General features: G+C 36.2%; 1 protein-coding gene across 1 annotated transcript in view; it reads left to right on the top strand.

The window, feature by feature from the left end:
* parga (poly (ADP-ribose) glycohydrolase a) overlaps positions 1 to 23,296 on the top strand; it is a 28,992-nt gene extending 5,696 nt beyond the window's left edge. Inside the window, exons 8-18 of the mRNA XM_083539413.1 lie at positions 3,581 to 3,673; positions 6,721 to 6,875; positions 10,332 to 10,411; positions 10,503 to 10,563; positions 11,733 to 11,808; positions 14,596 to 14,743; positions 18,194 to 18,272; positions 19,053 to 19,161; positions 19,438 to 19,543; positions 20,859 to 20,987; positions 21,667 to 23,296. Of these exons, the coding sequence (XP_083395539.1) occupies positions 3,581 to 3,673; positions 6,721 to 6,875; positions 10,332 to 10,411; positions 10,503 to 10,563; positions 11,733 to 11,808; positions 14,596 to 14,743; positions 18,194 to 18,272; positions 19,053 to 19,161; positions 19,438 to 19,543; positions 20,859 to 20,987; positions 21,667 to 21,830 (1,200 nt within the window). The 3' untranslated portion in view covers positions 21,831 to 23,296. The remainder of the gene's footprint in view (positions 1 to 3,580; positions 3,674 to 6,720; positions 6,876 to 10,331; positions 10,412 to 10,502; positions 10,564 to 11,732; positions 11,809 to 14,595; positions 14,744 to 18,193; positions 18,273 to 19,052; positions 19,162 to 19,437; positions 19,544 to 20,858; positions 20,988 to 21,666) is intronic.
* Positions 23,297 to 23,682: the final 386 nt, after the last annotated feature.

The following is a 23,682-nucleotide window of genomic DNA, read 5'->3' as shown; positions in this document are numbered from 1 at the left end:
GAATTATATATGGAATTAGATACATAACAAAAAAGTGTGAAACAACTGAAAAATGTCATATTGTAGGTTCTTCAAAGTAGCCACCTTTTGCTTTGATTACTGCTTTGCACACTCTTGGCATTCTCTTGATGAGCTTCAAGAGGTAGTCACCTGAAATGGTCTTCCAACAGTCTTGAAGCAGTTCCCCGAGAGATGCTTGGCACTTGTTGGCCCTTTTGCCTTCACTCTGCAGTCCAGCTCACCCCTAAACCATCTCGATTGGGTTCAGGTCCGGTGACTGTGGAGGCCAGATCATCTGGCGCAGCACCCCATCACTCTCCTTCTTGGTCAAATAGCCCTTGATGCCTTCAGTGTGACTACAATTTTCACAATGAAAATTAAGAAAACTCTTTGAATGAGGTGTGTCCAAACTTTTGGTCTGTACTGTGTGTATATATATATATATATATATATATATATATATATATATATATATATATATATATATATATATATATATATATATATGTATGTATATGTATGTCAATCGATTGTGTATTGTGTGTGTATGTTATAGAGCTGAAAAGATTCCTCGTGTAATTTGAGTACAAAAATTATTTGCCTTGATGCTTCATTTAGTCCATTTAACTACACACAGAGCATTGTGTTTCCCCACGGAACCATTATTACTTATGCACCACCCGCTAAACAGGTAAACACAAAAGGCGGTGAATAGAAAATGGAGGAACGGGGAGAAAACAGCGGGGCGAGGAGAAGATTCATATAGAAGCCCATTCTTGCCATACAAATAAAAAGTTTGCCCAATTCCGACTTTTTTCTCGCAATTATGAAAAAACATTTTTTTTCCCCCAATCAGCCAGTCACCCCCTCTGTAGTGCCAGAAAGATTTACACATTAAAAATTAAATGGGCTACAATCAGTAGGATTGCATGGTTTCAAATATGCCTCCGATCCCTGGAGAGAACTCTGTCAAACAATCAGCTCTGGAGAAGATGGAATAAGACAGATGAAGCAGAGGAGGCTTTATTCATACACCAACAGTTTTAAACTTCAGTCCGACAACATGATTACTGGTTGTTCACGTGAAAAATATTAGGAATTAGGCAACTTTTTTTTTTTATGTGCCGGAAACGGGCTTCTATAGATTCAGGTCAAATAAAAGATAAAAAAAAAAAAAGTTATTTTTGTAATAAAAAAAAATAAATAAAAATTGTGTATGTGTATGTGTATGTGTATGTGTATGTGTATGTGTATGTGTATGGATAGATAGATAGATAGATAGATAGATAGATAGATAGATAGATAGATAGATAGATAGATAGATAGATAGATAGATAGATAGATAGATAGATGAAACTTTCACAGCTTGGACAGTGTATTTGTTAAAAAAATATATATATATATTTCCCTGGAACCACTAAACACGTCACTTCCTCACTTGTCTTTTTCTGCAGTTTGGCTTGTGTATCATTGATTTTGTAAATTTTTCCAGCTTTGTGACAGCATGCATTAAGTTTTCAGATTTCTCTTAGTCTTCATTTAATCAACAGAGGGCACTAGACTCTCAGATTAGAAACATGGAACTTGTGTTCTAATGCGTTTGTGAAAAGAAACATTATTGCTCCCCAAACAGTCTATTTCATTTGATTTGTAAATGTTTGAATAGGACTACTTTCAAATATATATATATATATATATATATATATATATATATATATATATATATATATATATATATATATATATATATATAAAATCTGTCTAACTCAAATACAAGGACTGTTGCATGGCTCTTTTGATTGACAGTCCACGTATAATGGTTATGTAAAAAAGCAAAAAAAAAAAACAAATGAGGACCTGTCTTGTAAAATTGTTGAGAATGCGTGTCTGAAATGGAAGTGTCACTGAGGTGGGGTCTGATAAATGTCAGCATTGCCTGCTCAGTCGAAAGTGAACATAAAGCATTTATATGAATTCTGCTCGCTCTATTTTCCTTCTAAATAAGATTTCCAATTTGAGTTTCACTACACCATGCATTAGACAAATTAATTAAGCAAATGGTAAATTGGCTGTCAGACTGCTTCTGAAACCTACGCTTTGGCTTCCTTTCTTAGAGGTGCAGTAAGAAGGGATAGAGATGAGGAGTGTGTTCGTCTTGGCCAGTTCTCTGAGCTGCATGAGCAGAATTTGGAAATGAGGATGCTTTTGATTTAGAAAGCTCTAAGTCTTGCTACTTCAGCGGCGTCTCGTTTGCCCTGTCAGCCAACCAAATTCATTATGCCCAGAGGAGCGTTTTATGATGTCAGTTGGGTCATTACTTATGACAGAGTTTAGTCAGGCCTTCTTTGCAGCCATATAAACGTTCCTTGGCAAAATTGTCAGTCAGTGCTTCCTGTCCAGAAGTTCCCTTTAGCCATTCCCGTCTGTTCCAGGAATCCCATTTAATCAGCCAGGCATGCCCTGTAACCTTGATGAAATGAGGCCGTTAACTGATCACAGTGACCATAGCAGCCGATATGTTTGTAAATAAGTGCGCTGTAAATCATTGTGAGAAAAAAAACAGCAGCGTTTTCGTTTTTGCTGAAATCACACATGACTGCTGAGCCAGCTAGTTTAGCATGAAATCCGTCCGAATGGGAGTGGTTAATGCAAAGCATTATTTTGTGTGTGTGTGTGTGTGTGTGTGTGTGTGTGTGTGTGTGTGTGTGTGTGTGTGTGTGTGTGTGTGTGTGTGTGTGTGTGTGTGTGTGTGTGTGTGGGGTTGGGGGAGTTGGCTTTATTTTAGTTGTGGCAAAACTGAACTAAATGCTTTCCAAAGCCCACTCTTATTATTTACACTCCACTGATGTCATTCCCTACTGGGGGTTTGTTTGATATTGCACAATAGTGTTTCTGTAACCTCTGATCAAGAGATCTTTATTTGTTACTGTCCCTACAGATATGAAAGGGCTCTGAAATTGCTCTCCAGTCTTGTTTTTATTTGAGGAAGCTTTGAAATTCGTAGCATTGCAATATCAGGTTAACATTTTTTTTAACCAGAACAGAGCTTGTGCAGAACACTTGATCATGAGGAGGAGTTAGCTTATTGTTTAAAGCACCGAACTTTGTATACGTAGGTCGCAATTTCAAATTCATCCCACACAAACATGCCACTCCTGGGCCCCCGAGCAAGGCCCTTAACACCATAGCTACTCAGTTGTATGAACGAGAAAATATAAGAAGCTCTGGATAAGGTCGTTTACCAAATGCTGTAAACGTAAAGGTTATAATAACGTACTACGAACACTGAGTGTTAAATAAAACCTACTATTAATTGCTGTATTTCGTAGATCATTGTTCAATTTATATTAAGGTAAATAAACCAATTACTTATTGCTATTCTTATTTGTGTAAAGTTCAGTCATTCAGAGTAAATACTGAGGCTTATGTTGTTGATCTTTTCATTGTTTGTAAAAACAGATTTGATTTTGTTTTTCATTCCATTTTATGGCTCAGTTACTCAAAAGCTGACAAATGACCCTACGTTCATGTGACCTCTAGAGTTAATAAAGCTAGTAACCCCTTCATTTCCCATTCATAGGGCTTGGAGCACACAGAGGCACAGTATCTGTTTGACGTTATGCTTCCACAGATGACAAAATTAGCCCTGAACGCTCCACGGATTTGTACTCGGGTAAGTCCTGTACTTGTACATTTTAGAATATGGTACAGTGGTTAATGTGCTTACACTCTCTCTCATTTATCATTATTAAAAAGATGCTTGTTAGACAAGCAGAGTTAGATCAAAATACCAGGCGAGTATTTAAGTGGCGATTCTCTGTTAACAGGCTCATAGGGCTGGGTGAAGAAGGTGGTTAATGAAATACACTGCCACATCTGCACTAGCCTCATTAGGAGCAGAGCTAATGGCGGCCAAAGGAACTCATCCAGCACCTGCTTTGCTACCCTGAGGCTTTCAAACTGCTTCTTTAGAAATATTTGCCAAATGTTTCCAAAACCAGTCATGCATTTTATAATTGTGGTTTCAATTTCACCTCATTATACACTGCTTATCACATCTCTTGAAATATCATAAAAAAAAAGTTGCATTTGTGATGCTAATACAAGATTACAGTATTTACTAATACATTAGCTCTGACAGCTCCTAAACCTAAACTACACTCAGGGTAATAATTAGTCTAAATAGACAGTGATTGGATTTAATGTGCGATGTGATGAGGATGTTTTTTTTATATATATTTTCAGCCAAATTTACTTCTGTTTTCCTCAAATGTAAACAGAATAGTATCTTGATTTTAAACGCTGCAATCTTGAGCATACTGTTAGCATGGATGCATTATGCAGAGTCACATGTTTGTGTTTTGCAAGATTCTGCTTTTTGGTCAGATCCTGCACCACCCCAGTCCTGATACACATCACTTATCTAAACCAGATGCCCTATGAACATTTCTAAAGGCAAACTTTCTTTTTTTTTTTTTTTTTAAGTGAATAGTGTGCCTGCTATTCTTCGCTGTATTTGTATCTATTTTAAGCAGTTAATTTTTCGAATCTAAAAGTACTTAAAAGTATTCTAATTACATTAAATAATGTCAACTGAAATTATTCGGTCTTTTACATGACTGGGAGTTGATTTCAAAAGTCTTATACAGTGGGTACGGAAAGTATTCAGACCCCCTTAAATTTTTCATACTTTGTTATATTCCAGCCATTTGCTAGAATCATTTAAGTTAATTTATTTTCCTCATTAATGTACACATAGCACCCCATATTGACAGAAAAACACAGAATTGTTGACATTTTTGCAGATTTATTATTTAACTCTGGTGCTATCCATTTTTTTTGCTCCAACTTGAGATGGTTGTACACCATTATTTGAGTCCAGAAATGTTTGATTAAACTGATTGGACTTGATTAGGAAAGCCACACACCTGTCTATTTAAGACCGTACAGATCACAATGCATGTCAGAGCAAATGAGCATCATGAGGTCAAAGGAACTGCCTGAAGAGCTCAGAGACAGAATTGTGGCAAGGCACAGATCTGGCCAAGGTTACAAAAAAACTTCTGCTGCACTTAAGGTTCATAAGAGCACAGTGGCCTCCATAATCCTTAAATGGAAGACGTTTGGGACGACCAGAACCCTTCCTAGAGCTGGCCGTCCGGCCAAACTGAGCCATCGGCGGAGAAGAGCCTTGGTGAGAGAGGTAAAGAAGAACCCAAAGGTCACTTTCGCTGAGCTCCAGTGATGCAGTCGGGAGATAGGAGAAAGTTGTAGAAAGTCAACCATCACTGCAGCCCTCCACCAGTCTGGGCTTTGTGGCTTGATGGAAGCCTCTCCTCAGTGCAAGACACTAAAAAACACCTGAAGGACTCTAAGATGGTGAGAAATAAGATTCTCTGGTCTGGTGAGACCAAGATAGAACTTTTTGGCCTTAATTCTAAGCAGTATGTGTGGAGAAAACCAGGCACTGCTCATCACCTGTTCAATGGAGTCCCAACAGTGAAGCATGGTGGTGACAGCATCATGCTGAGGGGTGTTTTTCAGCTGAGGGGGGTGTTTTTTAGCTGCAGGGACAGGACGAATGGTTGCAATCGAGGAAAAGATGAATGCGGCCAAGTACAGGGATATCCTAGACGAAAACCTTCTCCAGAGTGCTCTGGACTGGGCCGAAGGTTTACCTTCCAACAAGACAATGACCTTAAGCACACAGCTAAAATAACGAAGGAATGGCTTCACAACAACTCCGTGACTGTTCTTGAATGGCCCATCCAGAGCCCTGACCTAAACATAATTGAGCATCTCTGGAGAGACCTATAAATGGCTGTCCGCTAACGTTTACCATCCAACCTGACAGAAATGGAGAGGATCTGTTAAGAGGAATGGCAGAGGATCCCCAAATCCAGGTGTGAAAGACTTGTTGCATCTTTCCCAAAAAGATTAATGGCCGTATTAGATCAAAAGGGTGCTTCTACTAAATACTGAGCAAAGGGTCTGAATACTTAGGACCATGTAATATTTTAGTTTTTCTTTTTTAATAAATCTGCAACAATGTCAACAATTCTGTGTTTTTCTGTCAATATGAGGTGCTATGTGTACATTAATGAGGAAAAAAAATGAACTTAAATTATTTTAGCAAATGGCTGCACTATAACAAAGAGTGAAAAATTTAAGGGGGTCTGAATACTTTCCGTACCCACTGTACATATCAAGAACAGCGGCACTTTCCGTTTCAGAGGTTTCAGCGAAGGCTCAGTATTATGCTCTGTATTTCTTCTTGTATGTTGACATTGGCTTTGACATTAGCTCCTGTTACGTTATAGATTATATGTAACAAATTATGAAACCATCCCAACTTGCTGTAGTAAATCATTTTCATGCATAAATTTTGATTATCTCCTATTTCCTGCTCTGCTTTTATACTATACAGTAGAAAGGCAGCTCAGTTTGGCTATGAGAAAAATAAAGTATATATATAGATTTAAGAAATACGTTTTATGTACTTGTTATTAATGCTACTATTGATTAGTCACATGTGTTGGCCTTAAGAGGGTCTTTAAGTCTGTTCAGGGAAGATGAATAGCACTTGATGCCTGCCGCTGGCTTATAGTGAAATTCAGCATGGTGCACCTCCTGGCCGTTTGCTTAATGTAATTCTGCCGTCCTGTTTGGTCAGTTAACCAAACTAATTAACTCCCCTCTTCTCATTCCCATTTTTTGCAGCCAATCCCCCTGCTTAAGCAGAACATGAATCAGTCCCTGACTCTGTCCCAGGAACAAATTGCCTGCTTGCTGGCCAACGCCTTTTTCTGTACATTCCCCAGGCGCAACTCACGCAAGTCTGAGTACTACAACTACCCTGAGATTAATTTCTACAGGTAACTCACCATTTCTTATCATTACTCAAGGTATCACTGCTCTTGAAAGATCTTATATATTGGAAGGTACAGATATTGATTTCACATTTCATGGTTTCTCATCACAGAAACTTGCACTCACAATTTACCTCAATATACAATTTCATAACCACTTTGCGGTCCGCTTCTTTGTGTATTTCAGTGCATTTAAAGAAGTGTAACTAAGTGATTTACGGGGCAGCATTATTTTTCGATATTGCAAGGGCTTTTCGCCACTACTTAATATTGAACTAATTTTGTAATTTAAGCCTGCTGCTTCATATGTTGTGTGAACGGTATAATTAATATATTGCCTTTAGGCAGGAACGGAGGAAAATCTATTTGCGTTGAGAATTCACTTAAAGTGACACATGTGTAATATAATTTTGCCTTTCCCATGCAGCATATTGTGCAGAATAAAATCAAATGCATTTCTGGAAAACCTAAATTGTCTATAATATTTATTCTTGGCTGTGAGAAGTTTCTCATGACCTAAATATACCACTTTTTAATCTGATATTGATACTGGTAATGACATCTTGAGTATCAGCCTGTGTTCTGATACTATCTTATTCCAGTAGTTCCATTAAACTACTGTGCTTTCAGTTCATTTGTTTAACAGGAACACTTCACATTTTACAGCTTCACACCAGATTTAAAATACAGTGCACATCTAATAAAATAGAAGTTTGAATAAAAATAATCAGTAAAGAAGATAAGTCAAGCCACTTGATAAACACAACCACCATAAAAATGCCATAAAATCAAACTGTCTTATTTTGTTGGCTCAGTGTATTAATTTATAGCCATGTCTCATAAGAAAAACTCACCGTTATGTCTGAGTGTCTTTGAGTCTTTTTTGTAGTAGGAATTTTTCTTTTCTGTCTCATGTTGCACCTATATATTAAATCACCTTTTAAAATTTCAGGTCTTTAAAGAATAAATGATGTGTCTCAGAGTCCTCTATAGTGCACAAGAAATCTACACTATATAGCCAAAAGTATGTGGACACTTGACCATATCCCCGAATGTGGGCCTTCTCTAAACTTTAGCTCCAAAGTTGGAGGAACATGAATGTCTACATTTGACTACTATGTACCTCACTTCACAAGGACTAAGGGGTCCAGCCCAAACCTGATCCACCGTGGAAGTGCATCTGTGCATAAAGTGAGCTCCATGAAGACTTGGTTTACTAAGGCTGGCTTGGAAGTGTTCAAGTGACCTTCATTCAAGAGCCCTGACCTCAACCCCATTGAAAACTGGTGAGATGAATTGGAAATGCCTGACCTCACTAATGGTTTTGTGGCTGAAAGGGCAAATCCCTATAGCCAGATTTCAAAATCAAAGGAAAAGTGGTTTTGTTGGATGTTATTAATAGGTGCTCCATATTTTCCATGTTTTGGATAGGAAGGTTCTAAAAGCTCTTCTGGTTGTGATCCACATACTTTTGGCCATATATTTTATCTGCTATTTTACTGTATTTCCCTATGAAACTGTCCACATATTTTTAGTCTGATTTCTTCGCTATATATATATATATATTTTACTACATTTATAGGAACAACAGTTTTACTTTTGCAGATGGTTCTACCAATTTGGCTTCTTTTTCTTTATATACCTTTTTTTTTTTTTTTTTTTAATACACATTTAGCAGGAGATTATATTTAGGGTGTCTGTTCACAATAATATTATGGCTTATTGAATTCACATGGGTTAAAACGTTGTTAGGATATCATTAGATACCAGCAGTGCTTGCACATTTCTTGCTAGACAGTATCCAGTTTCTCTTAAAATCTAATAAACCACCTTTGGTTTACAGTTAGTATAATACCTTTATAATTCCTGTCCTGATGCATATCACTGGTCTATGTGTAAATAAAACATACTGTATAGTGAAGAGCGATATTCATTTTGCACAGACCGAAACAGAAAACCATCAAGCATATTGCTTTAAATATTTTCAAGACACTGCACATGCACAAAGCCAGATGCTGCTGCACCACCCTACATTCCCATTTTAGTCATTTCTTTCTTTTGGGTTTTATCTCCCCTGGCTAAAGAGGGCTAAAGTGGGTTGGATTGTGATTGCCTGAGTGATTGCAGCATTAAGTCAGATGGCTTATTTAGATGAGCGCAGCAAAGGGACACAGACTTTAGCCAGTACATCAGCCTCTTTATTCTGCTCTCTGGCAAAAGCCAGCCTATGAGAAACGGGTTTTCCAAAGACGGTAGAGATTCCGGACATGCAGATCGTTATGGTGCAGCCCACTCTAATTGAATAACTGTCCATCAGTTCACTTATTTGCTCATGCTGCACCTCAGTCGAGCACTGGGCAATCTAGAGATTGCTTATTTGGCAGACCTGTTTGTGTTTTTTTTTCTTTTTTTTTTTCCCCCTACTGTGACATGATGGATAGATTGGCACTCAGAAATGTAGTTATATTATGCTAAATATTGGCATTGCCGGTACAGGCCCACCCCCCACCCCCATCTATTTAGGGACACCCAAAGGGACACAGATGAAGAGAGGTCATTTGTCTTTTGTGCAGCATTCAACATTTTAGGCCATGTGGTGATCTTTTAGGGATGTAGTTACATTACTTAAGCCAAACTGGTCTTTTTGAAAGTTTTTTGGATCAGAACAGTATTAGGATGTCACTGTAGTGCAGTATGAACCACCGCTGCCTCTTAGCTCCAGGGTTTGTAGTTTGACAATTTTTAAAAATGTTGCTAAATACAGTTAATCATAGACTAATCATACACTGCTTTTGTGTATTTAAGCAATGATATTTTTATTTTTTATATATCAGCAGCTATTCTGCACTGAAAGCTGTTTGTCTCATGAGTCAGGTACTAAAATGAATTTGAATTTAATTAATAGATGAATTTTCTACAAAGAAAAGATTCCATGCAGTATTTTCTTTTTCTCTCTGAAGATTTCAGTTTAGTTGTATTAGAAAATTCATTTTAATAAAATTTGTATTTTTTTTTAAGGTTTAAAATTTTTTTTAATCTATAAAGCCTTTTCATTTTTTACTATCAGATGTGATAAAAGCTAGTGCATGATTAGCTGGAAGACTGTGCTGTTCTAAATACAGAAAGCCATAAAGGAAGACCATAACTCTGGCTATTCCAGACGTTTAAAGTGGACCAGTAGCTCCTTAATGGCTTTTAAGAGAAGGCGGTTGTGTTCCTCTGTGTTTTTTTTTTTTGGTGCAGTGTTACACAACTATACCGTTTAGCCTAAGGACAGCAGCCTCGTGATTATTGTCCCGACTGAAGGGACATGCATTCCATGAGCAAGCGGCATTGAGTTTGGTCACGTGTGTATGTGTACGAAACACTGTGGATGTCCTGTTCCATGATAACCAAGATGCCACTCATTTCTTTTGTTCTATTTTCTTTTTAATAGCATGTTTTGTTTTCTTTTGTTTGCAGATTGTTTGAAGGATCCTCTCACAAGAAGATTGAAAAACTCAAAACTATTCTGTGCTATTTCAGAAGAGTCACCACTGAAAGTAAGCATGGCATTCAGACCTTAAGCAAATTATCTGTACGTTTTCACATTATTCATGCTTGCACTTAGGCACATATTGTTTCCCCTTTCAGGACCCACAGGTCTCGTGACATTTACAAGACAAGGCCTGAACAGTTTTCCTAAATGGGAAAGGTACTTTCAAATATTAATACAAATGTATGTGGTGTAAGAAAATGTAAAATGGGTGTTTTGACCCACAAATAGAAAAAAAAAAAAAGGAAATTTTGATTATTTTACATGTGAACCAGTTTAAGAGCCTCGCATATCTTGTGCCATCCACTGAGAGAGATCATGCCTTTAAACCCACAGCTCGCTTGATAAATGAAGCGTGGCACTGTGTAGACTCTCAGGCCAATTGCTTCCCCAGGCAGTGCAGTCTGGAAACTGAGTGAGAGAGCAGGAAGTAAAAATCTACTTTATAAGCAGATAAGGTTGATCTGCCTGTCGTTTAAGCTTATTAAAATCTCAGACCACTGAAATGCTTTTGCTCAGAAATACATTAAGACCTGAGCTGCAGTTTTGTAGCTTCCATTACTAATCAAACTGGAAAAAGATTTAATATATTTCAAAGTTAATCACACAAAAAACTTTGTACCATCATTTATTGAAATGTATGCTCAGTATTTAATCTCCTAAGCCTAACAGTGTCTGTAGTTGCTTTATATATTCAACATCTTGAAAAATGTACAAATTGAAGCAAGTATTAATTTTAAAGTAAGATTTACAAAAATTTGTCTGTGATCAATTATTTATTTATTAAGGATAGTTTTATTTGCAGTGGCTTCCTTTGCATGCAACACAGGGATGAAAGGGGAATAAAAAATAAAGTTAGAAAAAGATTAACACATGAGCACAAGATGCGTGTAAAACAGTATTGCAGAGTGATACATAAGGAGAGAAAAAAATCCCAATGAAAATCAATTAAAAGGCAAAAGTAGCAGCTGGATTTTGACTAACTACTGGTCTGTTTATCTGGTCTGTTTAACTTTTTGTTTTCATAACAAACTTAAAATACTGGTAGTATTTTTTAATTAAATACTAAAATTAGAAAAAAAAATTGTTTTTTACTTTAAGGGCAGAGCAGATTAACTGTTATATTTCCACTCAATACTTCTACTAAGACCCAAAATAATTTCCACATGATATTAAGACAAACATATTTAAACAAATACTTCAAACCAAAACTCATCTGCCCTATCCTTCAAATGTTTACCTCAGCTCTCTTTTGTTGGGTAAAGTTGCCAGAGATCTAGTGTGTTTTGCATTTAAGACTGTGTTCTTGTCATTTTCTTTTCTCTCAGCTTGTCTACCCGGCTCACACGACTTCATATCTCTTGTGAGGGGACGATTGAGGATCAGGGATACGGCATGCTGCAGGTGAACATTTCTCTGCATACATACATTATTCATTTTCCCAAATCAAATCAAATAAGCCGTATTTAAAAAGTAGGAATGTCTTACTTAAACAGGACCATAACGGGGGACTATCATGGATAATATTGACTACACATTTACCCATACTGAAAACAATAATAAAGGTTGTAGTATCTGCTCGTTTATATTCGCTAATAAAACACTTTACTAGAGATTTTGTGGCATACGAACAAAGATGCAGTATTTTTTTTTTATATTATTATTTATTTATGTATTTATTTGATTTGTATTTTTTTTTTTCCAGGCAACTTATTGATAGATTTTTTTTTGGCTGCCAAAACAAATGCCCTAATACTAAGTTTTCAAAACATTTTAACATATTCCCCCCGATACAAAGAAATATGCAAAAGCTTTGTTTTTACTCTAGCTCACAAATCTAATGGTTAGATCAGTTCAGGTCACAAATGTTATGGTATTAATTTAATATTTTACAATTGTTATATTGAGTTAGGACTCGCCACAAATGCCGTTTATGTCCAGACTTGATCTTAATCTGTTTTTGCCCATCTGTAAAAAATATTGACACTAGAGCTTTGGAGTTTGTTTTAAAAATGCATTAAGATAAGATACCTTTATTCGTCCCACAGTGGGGAAATTTCTTTGTTACAGCAGCAAAGGAAAGAAATAAAGATAAATGCAAATATATAAAAAGAATATACACATACTATTATATACAGTATATACACAGTACAATGTATAAATACAATAAGGGAAGAAAAAAGTACGCATTGCAGGTAGTATTTCACACAGGTGGTATTGCAAGTTTTGCAGGTGATATTGCACATGTTGCATGTAATATTGCACACAGGTAATGTTATTGCACAGCTAAAAAGTAATAACAGTGTTGTATTTTGGTGACTGGTTTTTACCTGCTATTATAAAGATTCACTTTCATATTGTACCTTGTAGCTTATTCTTATTCATGACTATGTATTGTTATGGGTTCATTTAGTTGTACCCATAACAAACCATAACAAACCATTAAGTTGTAATTATGAATATGGATGTGTTGCTGCTTCTAAAATTAGCTTTTTGGTGCTGTGTGTTTCTGATCCCATTTAAATGCACTAAGTCATTTACTGCAGTTATTGTATTGGCACCCCATGCCCCACTTTGGCTTTAGTATCTTGACATCACTGCAGCCAGAGTGTCAACTTTTTGTCATGCCAGCTCACCCATTCTCCCCTCTTCTCTGTCCATGTGGAGCATATGCTGACAGCTGATGCACACACATGAGCAACCCTGGGAGATCCCACTGGGGAGGTCTGAGGTCCTGCAGGCCAGATTGATGGATATTTACAGAAGCTTGTCATGAGCTGACAGTCTGTCAGTAGTGCTGAAAAGAGTTTCAGAATCCTGACCCTTAAACTGAGTAACCTGATCAGTAAGAATAGACAACAATCTGACCCCCTATTACTGCACAACAGCTCCACACAGCAGCAGACTCCAGGCACCTCAGACTTAAATGAAGGATTAGTAATAGCACTTTTCTCTCGAACATCGCAGCCAACAAATTCTATCCATGTCTTTGCTAATTGTATTTGTTTTGTCTTTCTGACATTTACTGATCACCTAATAATGCTCATGAAAGTCGGAGGCTTAAACAAAAATGCATATAGTCGAATTTATTTGTAAAATCAAAAGCTTCTGAATTTATCACTTTTTAAAAAAGTTTTATGTATAGTTAGGAAGAGAGTTGCATCTATTGTTTTTAAAATATATGGTAAAAATAATCAATATATCTCCAGTTTTATTAATATTTAAGCTAGTATAGCAAGTTGTGTACTACAAACAATAGCAACTGAATAAAATATAAGTAAACCTATATAATCAGATTAACCAGAAAGTTAATAACCCATATAACCATCACAAAATGTGAATGTGAATCAGCAAATCTGGATTGTTAAGTTGAAAAAGAAAAGGCATTTGGCACCAGACTGTACCGAGATGCAGAGTCTAGAATGGGCACACCCAGACTATTCAATTACTTACTGAGTTTATTACATCATTTCATAATTGTATTGATTTAATACAGCATTTTTTTTTAGTTGCTGAAACGAATCGCATTATTATAATTATTTTAATTTTATATCTAATATTTTGATGAATATCTTTACAATCTTGAAAATGGCATCATGCTCTCCCTGGTCAATTTACTTCCTTATGTCTTTGAGAACTGTTCTTTACTGAAGGCTTCTTTTTATTGGCTTACATCCACAACTTGCAGAAATCAGTGCATGTCTCATGTAAAGCAGATAACTGAGGGTAAACTGGGTTGTCTGGTATGTATGACGATGTAAATAGGTGATCTTGCAATAACTTGTATCAGCTTCAGCTGTGCGGATACATCATTTGCATTCATATCACTGTTGTTTCATAAATCAGATCCTGAAACTTTTTAAACAAAGCATTAATAAAAAAGCTGATGCATTAGTTTGATGGCAGGACAAAAGCTCTGTAGTGAAGATGCAGAGTTATATTTTTTCTTAATGGCTGGTCATGCTGCAATGTTTTATTTATTTATTTTTATGATCAAGTGCAAACTTTCTATTTCAAATGAAGTTCTGCACGATGCAAGAAAACAAATAGAAAGCCGTTTGTAATTTGGCCCATCTTTGAAATGGCTGATTTGTAAGTGATTCGTGACTGAGAAATGTAAACTCTGACCTAAGCAACAAGTGGCTGATGATCTTTGTTAATGTTGTCATTTGACATGTGTTTCATCTGCAGGTGGACTTTGCTAACAGGATGGTAGGTGGAGGGGTAACAGGTCATGGGTTGGTCCAAGAGGAGATTCGCTTTCTCATCAACCCAGAGCTAATTGTCTCACGTCTCTTTACTGAGGCTTTAGAGTCCAACGAGTGCCTTATTATTACAGGTAAAGACATTTTTGACTTTTCATCTTCCTTTTGCTCCCCTTTGTCTTAGTAGACACCTGCTTCTTCTTGCTGTTCTCAGTGGACTAAGCCTTTTTTCTCATCTGAATTGTTTAATAGTCTGATATGCGCCCCATAATTATTTAAATTAAACACAAGAGGTAAATACTTCTTCAAACTGACGTTTCAGCCTATTCTAGCATCATAATGTAACAATTAATGAATATTTATATAAGAAACGTTCATACTCAGTTTATCCCATAATACCATCTAGTTTTCAGCACACCTCTCTCTATATAAATTGAGTTGACCATCTGTAATTTTTTTTGTAGCAAGTTATTTGCCGTTGCTCACTGAGGCCTATACATTCATTGAGTTTCATTCATTCCTCGTCCATTCCCCTCTCCATCCAATTTGAACGTAAATCCATTACATTGATTCACTCCAGGCTCCCCTGTTATTTCTCATTTCTCCTCTGCCCGAATTGCCCTATTTTTCACCCTCCAACTCTTTGTGTTGAGTCCACACACTACACACACCCTCCCCAGTCTGTAGAGACTTCTCCTTCACTGAGCTTTAGCTCTAAAGAGAAGCCCAGGTCATGAGTTATTGTCCTGCAACCTGCATCCTAAACACATCAATCTCTCGCACCAAAACCATGAGCCTGCTCCTGCTGTGGGTGTGTGAGAGTAAGACAGACCCTGCCATGTCTAGCTAGTAATATTCTGAGCAACATCTGGCGAGGGGTGGCACAAAGAATACATCTAAATTTCCGTGTAGTTCACATTTTGTAACATTTGTTCATGCCATAACTATGGATATTAAGTTATGTGGTTATGGTTCATTTTTAACTCCTTTTCTCACGTTCAAAAGTATATGTATAGGATAAATGTTACATTTATTCAAAAATCCAAAATGCTGCCCAGAAAAAAAAGTTGTAGAGCGCATGATGTAATAAATTACAATAAGCTAGTTTGCTAGCAAATTAACAGTAGAAACAAACAAGATTATGATTAACCTCTAAATTAGCACATCGTATTAGTGCCTTTGGCAAGTTGTTTGTCAGCATTTCGGTTTTGATTTGTGGTGTTCTGGTTAAAAAGGGTTTGGCTTTTGTGTTCTTGATCAGAAAGGTCTCCTGTAGCTAGATTTCATTCAAACCGATGTGTTTAGTGCAGCAGATCTCGGGGCTTAAAAACGTGTGCTAAACTGAAACCATTGAGGTGTGTTGCACCACTGTGATGTTTAAAAATTATTTGCAAATATAACAAATTGTTATAAAGATTAGGGTTTTTTTTGTTCCTCTTGTTTCTTTTTGCTGAGACACTACAAAAAAAAAAAAAAAAAAAAAAACCTAGAACAATCTGTTTGTCCAGTGTCCCCAAGTTAGTAATTTGTCCAGCAATAATCCCGTTATACTGACAATAGTATACACAACTGTTGAATGGCATTGCTTGCTGTCTGACTTATCTTTTAATATGCTTAAAACTGCATTCTGTATATGTGTCTTTAGTGATTGGTTTTTCCACAGCAGTACCTTGGAATAATTGACCCAGGCTAATGTGTAAACTACTGTCTTGCACCTTGTACATCTGTTTTATATGTCAGATACATTTTTTGGGTTTTTTTTGCGTCTTTAAAAAATCTCAACATATGACAATTGTCTTAGTTTAGATTTTAGATTTTCTGCGTTAGTCTTTATGATCCTCTTGAGATTTAATCTGTCTTACTTTAAGAAATAATATTGGTGATCGAGAGAAAGCTTGACTTTAAGACCTATCCACCTGATAAACCTTGTTACTTGAGCAGCTTCTGAAACCATACCAAATGTAAAAGATAAATGATTTCTGTGGTGGAGAATGGGAAGTGGGAGAGATTGTATATAGCCTTGCATGTCCTGCTTGCCGGCATGTGAAGTGGCTGGCTTCTGTTATACGGAGGTGTGCACTGATAGATCCAGCCATTCCTCATCCGCCCATACCATCTCCCACTCACTCAGATTCAGCTGACTGGAAGACTACTAAGAAAGGTCTATTTGTCATGTGGTGTTTGGAACAAATGTTAACGCCTGAAAATATTTCAATCCTGTAAAGACGAGTAAATATAGTTGGGCAGTTTGTAGAATATAGTTGGGCAATTGTAGCCTGATAGAGTGGAGGCCAATTACTACCCTAATGTTGTTGTTTGCCTATACGGCAGAGGTGGGAAGTAACGAAGTAGCAGTAGATTTGTCTGGTATCATTACTTTTCTTTACTATTAATTTTTTGGACAACTTTTTACTTTCACTCATTACATTTTTACACAATTATCTGTATTTTCCACTTCTTATATTATATTTATATTGGGCATGCCAAAATTCAAACAAATTCATTATAACGTCACACGTTTTTATGAACGCGCGATTAATGCAGCGCGCATATGTTAGACCATTTTTATTAAAAATATAATTAATAAATAAATAAAAAAATGGCCCGAAATTAAAACCTTCAGCACAACATACGTTTATTCATGACGTCCTTTCTTTTCTCAGATATAAAATAAATAAATAAGGTCCACCGAAAAATTATTTTAATCACTAAACATTTTTTTTTAGTTTTACTGATGCGCAAAGTCTCAAATCAGCACCAAAATCCGCCATGATGCGCACATTTCACAATGCGCAGTTTAACCCTCTGGGGTCGACAAAAGCATGAGCAAGTCGATGGCGACTATGGAAAGGGAAAAACTCAGAGGGATGGCATAAGCAAGAAACCTTGAGAGGAACCAGACAAATGGTATATGGTATAAATAAATTTGCTTTACCTGATTAAGCTTTTTTTCTTTGGTCATGACTGATGAATTGGTTTTATGTTGGGCTGAGCTCAAGTGGATTAAATATTTGTACACCGGCCTGGCTACAGCGGTGGGTTCAAGCGGTGTACATGTAGTTTTTGTGTTTTTCAAGGATTTTATTAGGGTCACTCTTTGTCAGACCTCTATCTTCAATCTGTTTATCAAGGGTTGGGGATTACAGCCTTGGTATCCTTTAATTGTGCTACACCTATGATTCATTTGATAATCAATGTAGTTTACTCGGACAGAAAAGTAGTTTTCTACAAATGATGGGGTTATCCTACTAGGCTTTAGTCAGATTTTGTTGAAAAGTGGCAATCCCTAATAAGTGGTAGTGAAGGACATGCTCTAGTGCAGTTCTCTGTAATAACAGACCTGAACAGACCTAAAAAAAAAAATTAGCTTCTGAAGCAGTGTAAATATTATTTCTAATAAATGGTACTCCAGGATATTAGCACTTCGGAATGACACCAGTACTTGTGGGGGGACTGCTTTGTATGCTGAAATAAGCGATTTTACCTGATTGTTCGATATAAAGCACATGTATTTAAATGAATCCTCTACCTGATGTTAGATGCTGGCATTTATTTTATGTTATTTTTGTTTTCTTTGTGTGCAGGCACAGAGCAGTACAGTAAGTATTCCGGCTATGCAGAGAGCTACAAATGGAAGGCTAATCACAAAGATGAGACACCAAGGTATAATAGAGAAAATAAGCCTTCTTGAATGCTGTGCTTTTAACTCTTATACTAATAACAATTTCTTTTTAAAACAACTATTCTTTTCCCCCCTGATTTTAGCACGTTCATCATCGTCATTTATTAATAGTGACAAACAGGATAATGTATCAAAGGCATAGATAACTGTATATTGCTGAATAACTGAATACTGTCATGTTGGTCAAATGCAAGTTAGATTTAAAGTATCAGAATCAATGTTTGCTTCAGGTGGAGGTATTTTGTAGAACATTTAAAGATCACAAATCATACCCGAGATTTGAAGTTTTTCTTTAAAAGAAGCCAGATTTAATTTGATTATAATTATGCCGTTTTACATCTCACACTTCAGCCCCCTATGAAACATGAATTGTTAAGGTATTAAAACAGGAACAGAATAAAAGACTCAATTTTAGAGTGGCCTCTTCTTCTGTGTAATTGTAATTCCAGGAGCCCCGGACAGGCAGATTATGATACTGGGTTTTCTACTTCACTTACCCCACATAAAAAAAAAAAATGTACAACATTTTTAATCCATATTGATTTGCACAAAGAATGTTTCTATCTGAAATAGAGAACATTCCATTGTGTTTCATATTATGTCTCTCCTGTTAAATGCAGCTTGGTACTGCAGCTTTTTACTTAACTGGACTTCTAAATAGCCATGTGTGTGAATTTATTATTAGTCCACCGTTGCCCTAGAAATTGTTCCATAGTAGCCATTTGTTGTGTTGGATCATAATGTTCTTTCCTCCTGTTAAGGGATGAGTGGCAGAGAAGGTGTACAGAGATTGTAGCAGTGGATGCGCTGAAGTACAGAAACTACATGGAGCAGTTCTACCCTGAGAAATTCACAAGGGAACTCAACAAGGTCAGTAGCAAGCTCTGTGTGCAAATCCAAATTCTCCAGTCCAACAGTTCCATGTCTATCATCTTGTATGCTCTGTGTGATCAACAGATACTAAATGCCCTTCATGATGGCAATGGTTATGGCAACTTACACATTCTGTTAATATCCTGCTGTTTTATGTGTTCATGCTCCAGGGTTATCTGTACACCCTCTTTGGCATAGACCCATGGTAACTTTCCCAGAGGGTTATCGCTACTTACTATTTAGTGTGTGCATGTGTGTATCTTTTTCTGTCAGGCGTACTGTGGGTTTGTGCGGCACAGCGTTAAACCCCAGAACCTCTCAGCCATTGCCACAGGAAACTGGGGATGTGGTGCATTCGGAGGAGACACACGACTCAAAGGTAGAGCAGCTGATTGCTCAGGGCATGTGACATAATGAAACATCTGTTTTCCACTCTAAACTTCATCAATTAGGGAGAGATGAATAAAAAGTAATCACCTCGTGTTTAATGCTAATAACCTCACCAGTGAATAAGGTGTGATGTGTGACTGCAGGGGCTGTCCTAAGTACTTATTAACGTCTTTTTTATAATCTTCAGAATGTCAGTATTTACTGAAAATGTCCAATCAGCGTCTAAACTCAGTTAATTAGAACTCTTTAAAACATCAATATCCTATTTAGAGCTGAACAATTTTGAGAGCTCTTCTGCTCAGGAAAATATTCCTGTCATGCGCTGAATGTGTGTCAAGTGTGTTTCCATAAACAAGAGATTAAAACGAAGCTTTCGTCCGTTTTATCTAATCCAATTACTTTCTTACACTCACCGCTCATCTATTTATCTAGTTAAGAGATAATTACAACTCTCATTTTATTGATCAGCTTCACGAGTAAATGAGGGCTGCCTCAAGTATAACACATGTTTATATCACTTAAAAGTCTGATTGATGGTTCAGCCTTGTCCCTAAATTTATCCATTTAGTCTTAAGTCTCATCTACGAGAACCAAAATTGTACAAGAGAACGTCATTTGAATGAATCTGGTTTCGAGAAGATATTTAAGTGAAAATTATCATCACCTTTGAAAATTAGTTTCTATTTTTTTATATTCTAATTTCTCAAAGCTTTGGCTTTTTAGCCAGCAAGATTAGCAGTGGAGCTGAATATAGTTATTTTTACACTACCATTTTAGCTATTTATACTCGAGTATTTCCATGTTGGGGGAAGGCGGTATTACGGATTACTTGTTGTAAGCAGCAGCTCTCATTAGCATGTTATTCATTAATCAACATGCTGTATCAAGCCTCTTAAAATATTTAAAGTATTCTCAGACTGTTTGATGCTGGGTGACTAAGATTGAATATCTTAATAAGGAATGTTAGCAATGGATTATTTACCTTTAAAAAAGGACCTGTCACTCATATTTTCTAAAGCTAAGAGCTTGGGACAAAAATGAAAGCCAGTTTTTTTTATTATTATTTCTTAAGTAATGTATGTGTGCAATAATCATACGTTTGTGTGAACTATCCATAAAATGTACCTCTTATTCTTTGGAGACCTCTAAATAATAAATGTTATTAAGTTAAGCAGTTGCATATGAATGTTTAGCTAGTCCACCCCAGCATATGGTGCATTAGCATTGATTGGTTTGTGAATCATAATACAGTTTGATGACATGTGACGTTCTTTTATTAAATTTTTTCCTCTCCCCCACCTCAGCCTTGCTGCAGTTAATGGCGGCGGCAGAGGCCGGCAGAGATGTGGCCTATTTCACATTCGGGGACTCTGGTCTCATGAGGGACGTTCATGATCTGCACAAGTTTCTAACAGATAAACATGTCACAGTGGGTAAGAATACATCGTTTGTCTTGGCAGCCATTTAAATACAGACCTGCTCGTCCGATACCAGGAAAAGCTTTCTGAAAATAATTATTTTTTCTTTATTTAGTTTTTTTTTTTCATCCAGATAAAAACATGTACAGATTGTTCAGATTCTACTTTACCTTCATTAGAAAAGTGTCATAATTATACAGATGAATGAAGCTTAAGAATAATCCATATACTGTTTTATTATGGGCACACTCGCAACCAACTTAAAAATTTACTTTTATAATAATTTTTCTGACACTTTTTACATATAAATTCCATAAAGCACCTGAGCTTCTGTGGTGTTTCATTGTCTAGTATACATTTTTGCTGAGTAGTTGAAATGATTCATACTCAGAAATGAATGTCGAGATGTCTCCATTAGCCGCCATGTGGTACAGTAACAACAGCAACAACAAAAATAATGGCATACTTATATAAAAAAAGATTGTGATATAGATATTAAAAAAAAAAAAATTATTGTGATGTGCAATTATTAATAACTTATCATAGTGTTATGTAAACCATTAATGCATTTGTTCATTTAATACATTTGTCTAGGGAATTTATTATATATATTTTTTTTAATGGGTTTTGTGCAAAATACATTATTCTCTTATTTTCATGTGCTTAATTTCTTTCTTTATTTCTTTTTATTTAGGGAAACTATATGGTCTTCTGAAGCAATATTTTCATGTGGTGGTGAAGAACAGTCAGAGTCAGAGGCCTGATGTCAGTCTTTATGGCTTCATCTTTGATCAGATCAACTCAGATCCTCCTCCTGAGCCCACTGCAGCCTCCTCTCCTCCTCACGATGGACATTAATGCTGGCCTGTCATGAGCTGACATGCATCCTTAGTGCTTCCTTCTTCTTTAGGAAAAGATCTTTTAGGTGATTTTCGGAGATGTGATGGACATCTGTATACATTTACTGAGCTCAGAAAATGCATCAAGACATAATACACTAAATATTTGACTTGAGAGTAAGGCAACATGCCTGGTTACTTGCATTTCCCCATTTATCTGAGAGACATTTGTAGGCAGAGTTACTGCATGGTGTCCACTTTAAAATTAGGTGACAGGCATATTAATCTTTTGCGGATGACTATTATTAAAGCACTTACACAGATACAATACTGTGTACTAGAACCATATATAAGTATGCATGAAAGATTTATAAAATCCAAAAGGATATTCACTACGACACTTGATCATGAAAAAAGTATGCAGTAAGAGTCATCACTTTTCCCATGTTGGGTTCAGAAAAGTATTGTTATAATTGAGTTTTCAAAATTCTGTAACTGTTAAGCGAAATAATTTGTACCCTTAATCTATAGGCAGTGTTGCTATATTGAATTGATCATCTTGGCATGTACTTTTTAACAATTTATTAAGATTTCTATGTTCAAGTTTATTTTTTTTCCTTCTATTGAGTCATATCTACTATTTAAAGGTAGTGAATTTTCTCCATTGTATTCTATTTGAATATTGCTGATTAAAAGGGTTAAACTGAATACTTTGCGAATAATCTAGGGTCAATTTCTATTGTCAATGTTAATTTAGCTCAAAATAGAATAATGGTCTGTAGTCAGTCCATTTTTTTTATTTTTTTTTATTTTAAGCCTAGCTAGTGCTCAGCATGGGGACTAAAAATGCTTAGTTGGAACACTGGCTTCCCCTTATAGAACAATAAATTCATTACTTTGGATCAAATATTATATATCAATGTAATTATGGTGAAAAATGGTACATGCTTTTTTTTCCAAGGGATTTTGTAATTGTATGATTTGTTGTTGAGATGGCAGACAGAGCTTATGTGTAGTTTATGTAGACTGTGTGACATGCTTCATTTATCATTGCTGATATGTAGGCTGGCAGGCAGTAGCAGTATGCATTACAATGTGTGTTGCACATTACCACTGAGTCGGGGCCTTAAATTGTAAACTATTAATCATTACTGTTGTTCTGACCACTTAAAGCAAGTTAGTAACGTGGTATAATAATTAAGACTGCCATCTTGATGTTATTTGGACTCGATTCTTTGTGTTTCTGTAATTAGGTGCTGAAAAACTATGCTTACATACAGAGAGTTTTTATATAACCTTGTTCAGCATTTTTCTCTAAACCTTTGCAGTTCACTGCAGAAGTAGATCCATTTTCATTTTTGTGAATGCTGACTTGTGACGCCATCAGAGAGTCAAACTATAATTGGAATTTAAATGTCAGAGAAATGTATTAAAGAAGCTTTAACACTGATGGCAAGAAAATGTGATTAAAGAGCAACAATGTCAGCAATCCCCTTTTATGAAGTGATTATGCCAAAATGCAATATTTTGCAAACCTTTATGTTGGCTATTGCCAGGGGGGAGTTTAAAATGAACACCTTTTGCAAGATCTTAGAATTGAGAGGCTTCTAATTTCATCTGTCAGCGGCTAGAGTAAAAAAAAAAAAAAAAAGTCCTTTCACTGACCTTGTCTGTTTTCCAGCTGCTTTTTTATCCAACAAAAAAAGGCAATGATTAAGTGCAAAAAATTATATTGCACCCAAAGTGATCAAACGTTTTTACATATGTGAATTTATTGTGAGATAAATGAAAGAACACCACCTTCTCATCCTGCCATCAAAAAAACAAAAGGGCAAATGATGTAGTTATGACAGGCATTTTAGGATTTTTGT

The sequence above is a fragment of the Silurus aristotelis genome (assembly GCF_946808225.1).
Source record: "Silurus aristotelis genome assembly, chromosome: 4".
NCBI classification, from domain to species: Eukaryota; Metazoa; Chordata; class Actinopteri; order Siluriformes; family Siluridae; genus Silurus; species Silurus aristotelis.
Note: the sequence above shows the minus strand (reverse complement) of the source record. Positions and strands in the feature narration are given on the sequence as shown.